The sequence below is a fragment of the Piliocolobus tephrosceles genome, unplaced genomic scaffold (genome assembly GCF_002776525.5).
Source record: "Piliocolobus tephrosceles isolate RC106 unplaced genomic scaffold, ASM277652v3 unscaffolded_16490, whole genome shotgun sequence".
NCBI classification, from domain to species: Eukaryota; Metazoa; Chordata; class Mammalia; order Primates; family Cercopithecidae; genus Piliocolobus; species Piliocolobus tephrosceles.
The window spans coordinates 1-4,698 of NW_022298188.1; the positions used below are offsets into that span (position 1 = coordinate 1).

Sequence of the window (4,698 nt, forward strand, 5' to 3'; positions counted from 1 at the left end):
ACAGCAGGGGCAGCGTCCACCTCTACGTTGAGGCGGTCTCCAAGCTGGCAGCGCAAGGTGTTGACTTCCTAATGGAGAAAAGGGAAGAAATAAACCTACAGAAAGAAGTCTATCAATAACCTCTTTGAGGCAGTTCAATATAATGGGAAGAGGATTGCATTGCAACTTAGGAAACATGAGTTGAAGCCCAGCTGCCACCTCTGGAGATTCTGGCCTCTTCTCTGAATCCCTTCCCTCATCTGTATGATAAGGCTGCTTCATTAAATGATTGCTAATATTTCTACCCAATCCAAGATTCTATCATTTCTTTCTTATTTCCCCTTTGCTCAGTGATAAGCCTGGCATGACAATTGGCTTACAATTGTTGCTACTTAAATATAGAGAAACCAGGTTTCGTTCCTCCTATTTATTTCATGGGATACTACTAGAGTATGACACATGTTTTCATCATCAAAACATCTAATGTTTGAGAAATGCATCTGATTTCCTGTATTGCATTCAGCCATGAGATCTGAATCAACCATTATTTGAATTATTTCATTTCTTCCGTTTTTCCCATCGCTCAGTTCATCCATCCATCCATTCATCCAGCTTGAGTTCTAGTTATCTAGATGAAACGGAGTATAAGAATATTTTCTATCTCCTTCCAGTCTCGATCTTTAACATGGCACCTCTTCAGAAGCTAATAGATAGCATCAAACAGTAGACAGTAGTTTAAAGATATTTGTGTGATCTTTCAGCCATACATGTCTGGGTCCCAAGGGGCAATAGGTCAGCTTACTACACTCCTTTATGTAAAAAAGGGAAGCTGTCACTCATTCCCCAACAAGTCCCGAAGTACGTTTTGAGCAACCAGCAAAATGTTGTTAGGTCTAGGGTGCTTAGCAAATCAAGACCTACCTTATCCTATTCAGGGGGATCACAGAGCTCTCAGTATTGGGATATTGGGGGCTAGGACTCTTACCTGCTCATGGTTCTGCTTGAGGGACAGCAGCTCCTCCTTCAGGGACTCCACCTGGGCCTCCAGGTCAGACCTGCACAGGGTCAGCTCATCCAGAATCCTGCGCAGGCTGTTGATGTCAGACTCCACCAGCTGCCGCAGGGACAGCTCCGTCTGGTACCTGCACACACAGCCAGAGGTCAAAAGAGGTCAAAAAAAAAAAAAAGTCTTTGCTTCCCAGGCTTTACTTGGCTGACTTAGTCAATTTTATTATATTTTGAAATATTTTGAATTTAAAAAAAATTAAGGGAGAAAATACTCCTGTACTAAGTGAGAAGGCCTATTTTGTCACCGAGACACACATAAAAGGTATTGGTGGGATGCCTGTGGATAGTTTAGTCTAACATGAACTACGTTTGTTCTAAAAATCTCGTTTACAAGTTGCTATCAACTAAGCCCTGCTGTTTTTGCCATCTCAAGTGAATCAGCGCTCTACGTAAGCCTGCTCCAGGTTGTCCTGCCATCCTTTCCAGCCTCACCAAGAAGCAGTTTAGTGTTGTGGAAGAAACACTGAATTCAGAGTCAGTTAGAGCCAGTCTTGTCATTGAATGACTGTAGATAGATACTTTAATCTCTCTGAGCCTTGATTTCCTCAACTGTAAAATGAAGACAAAACTAACACCTCCCAGGGTTGGACTGAAGATGATATAGGTAAAATTATATTGTAAACTGTAAGATTCCAGGAAAATGCAAAGGATTCTCATGATTGTAATAATGGTCATACCTAAAAGTATTTATTGATTCTCTGAAAGGAAATGGATTTTGCCTCCTGTTTTTGTGGTTTAATAACTTCTTTTTGGTGGGTTGACAGTGACTAACGTATACAAAGAGATCAATGTGAAAATCACTTTTAAACTTAGTCCAGACATTGGGTTGAAAAGGAGTAAGAACGGATGTTGTCTTACAATCAAACTTAAAGCACAGGGCTGCGCACAGTGGCTCATGCCTGTAATCCCAGCACTTTGGGAGGCTGAAGTAGGTGGATCACTTGAGGTCAGGAGTTCAAGACCAGCCTGGCTAACATGGTAAAACCCCATCTCCACTAAAACTACAAAAATTGGCTGGGCCTAGTGGCACATGCCTGTAATCCCAGCTACTAGGAAGGCTGAGGCAGGAGAATCGCTTGAACCCGGGACACGGAGGTTGCAGTGAGCCAAGATCGTATCACTGCACTCCAGCCTGGATGAGAGAGGGAGACTCCATCTCAAAAACAAACAAACAAACAAACAAAAAAACTTAAAACACAGAATCTGAGCACCTATTGAAGAGGCTTTGACATTTAACCTAATTCTAACCCAATACAAGAATCCTCCCAATATCACCCAGAAATTTCTGCTTCCACACTTCCAGGATAGGGAGCTCATCACTTTGCAATTCAGCCTGTCCATTATGAGACCACTCTGATGGTTAGGAATATCTTACTTGGTTCTGAAGTCATCTGCAGCCAGCTTGGCATTGTCGATCTGCACCACCAGCCTGGCATTCTCAGACTTGCTGCACAGGATCTGGGGATAGGATTAATCATGAAATGGGTTATACCAAGAAATGCCTTGTGCCTTAAAGTGAAATGCTATTTTCTTTCAGCCACATTCCTCCCAAATAGCTTTGAGTCCTTCCAGATTTTCAGCTCTGGGATAAAAGGAGGATTTGATCATAAAACTGACCATTTCAAAACCAGGACAACCAATGTGAATTCATCATGAATTTTATTCTTATCTGCTTCCAACTTCCTGCAATAATTGAGGTTACTGGGCATCCAAGGGTCACCCAAGGGTGGGGTGACCAATCATCCCAGTTTACTCAGGACTGAGGGGTTCCTGGGATGCTAAAATGGGGAAAAGTCCCAGGCAAGCCAGAACAAGTTGGTTATCCCACACTCATACCAACTTTGTTCCACCTGCTGACTTCTCTCCACTCTCCCCTCATATTGCCCTTGTTCATGCCTTTGCAAAAAGTTTCTTGCTCTACCCAGAATGCCCTCACCCACTAGCAGGACCCCTTGTGTAACCTACATACTTAATCGATAACACTTCTTATGACCTTTGTGTGATCATTTTGTTTCCACATCTATCTGCCCTGTTAGACTGTGAGCTCCTGAAGGAAAGAGACCATCTTACTCAGTATATTATCCCCCATCCCAGCACTGTGCCTAATACTCTCCAACTCTGGGTAAATAAATGAACGATATTCAAATAGCACAACCCTTTCCTGGCGTCTACTTTTCCAGATCTACAGAACAGTGGACAGTCAATTCCCTCCAAGAATCAAGGGCTTGTACAATTGGATATAAACTCCCACTCATCCTTCAAACCCTACTCAGATATTGCCTCTTCTGGGATCCCTCCCTAACCTACACCAGGTATTCAGTCCCAATTCTCTGTGGACTCTTTACTTATATCCACTTCTCCTCCAGAATGGATGGCCCCATATTGTTATCTGTATGCATGGCTGCTCTAGAGGATGGTCCATATGTCTGTAGATCCTGCTGGAGTCAACGACTCTCTTGTGTTGCCATAAACGCTATCTTTTGCTGCAGCTTTGAAAGGCTTTAAATATTTGGAGATTTACTTAGGAAATTCTTAGCATAGAAAAGAAATCAGGTGCATACTTTTTTAAAATGCTATAATGCTCTGAAAACAAAACCAGGATATCATAATCAAACCAAAAAATCAGATATTCTGGTTTGGAGTAAGAAGCCATATAAGATTGTTATGACGGATTTTGGTCTAACGCTTCACTCTAACACCAGCCTGCATCCTTCTCTTGTGGTTCTACAACAGATTTTCTAAGACTACTTGATGTCATACCTAAGCCAGTGAATCTATGTCTTTACCATTCTCAGCATTACTGTGAACAGACTTAGATCCATTCACAGGTTAGTATGTTAAATATAGATAAGTAGTTCATTAAGCTGGCAGTGTGGGGCCCACCTCCTCACCTTCTGCTGAAGCTCCTCAATGGTCTTGAAGTAGGACTGGTAGCTGGGGCACAGCAAGGGCTCCTGCTGCTGCGACCGCTCCCGGATGAGGTTCTCCAGCTCCGCGTTTTCCCGCTCCAGCTGACGCACCTTCTCCAGGTAGCTGGCCAGGCGGTCGTTCAGGAACTGCATGGTCTCCTTCTCGCTGCCATTGAAGGAGCCCTCGCAGAACCAGTTGCAGTTGCTCACATTGGCAGGGATGTTGCAGGCCCCAGGTAGGGTGCAGCCGTGGCAGCTGGGGGGCACGCAGGGCCGGGAGGAGCAGCTGGTGCGGCAGCTCAGGCTGGGCAGGCAGAAGTTGTAGGGCATGGTGCAGGGAGGCAGTGGAGCTCTGGAAGTCAGTTTCGATACCTGATTCCTTTTCCCTGGGATAAGCCCTGGTCCCCTCCAGGGCTTTATATTCTGTCAACAGTGGGTGTGGCAACCGTGTCAAGCATTCCCCCTTTTTACCTCCTTTGCTGATTTTTCCATTTGTTATTTAGCCACTTCACCTGAGTCCTATACCTCATAAAATGTTTTACTCTGGCTTCTTGCTAAGTCAGGACTCCTCACAAAACATGCTGATTGGTTAAGTAAGAGCTTCATGGTTTGGCTTCAAAGTGACCAACCTTGCCCACAGCAGCACTCATCCATGGGACATTGAGCTAGAGTGACAGCTGGGCCCTGTCCCCAGAGTAGGGGGCACGTCTGTGCCTCTTTCTCCTAAATGAGGAAAGGCTTG

At 44.4% G+C, this 4,698-nt stretch overlaps 1 protein-coding gene across 1 annotated transcript; it reads right to left on the reverse strand.

The window, feature by feature from the left end:
• Window positions 1-5: 5 nt before the first annotated feature.
• Window positions 6-4,343, reverse strand: LOC111537413 (keratin, type I cuticular Ha3-II; the record flags this gene model as incomplete). The annotated part of the gene is made up of 4 exons (XM_026450272.2): window positions 3,939-4,343; window positions 2,423-2,505; window positions 965-1,121; window positions 6-68 (listed from the first exon to the last, which is right to left on the reverse strand). Coding segments are annotated over exons 1-4 (651 nt in total), but the record flags the coding sequence as incomplete, so codon positions are not given.
• Window positions 4,344-4,698: the final 355 nt, after the last annotated feature.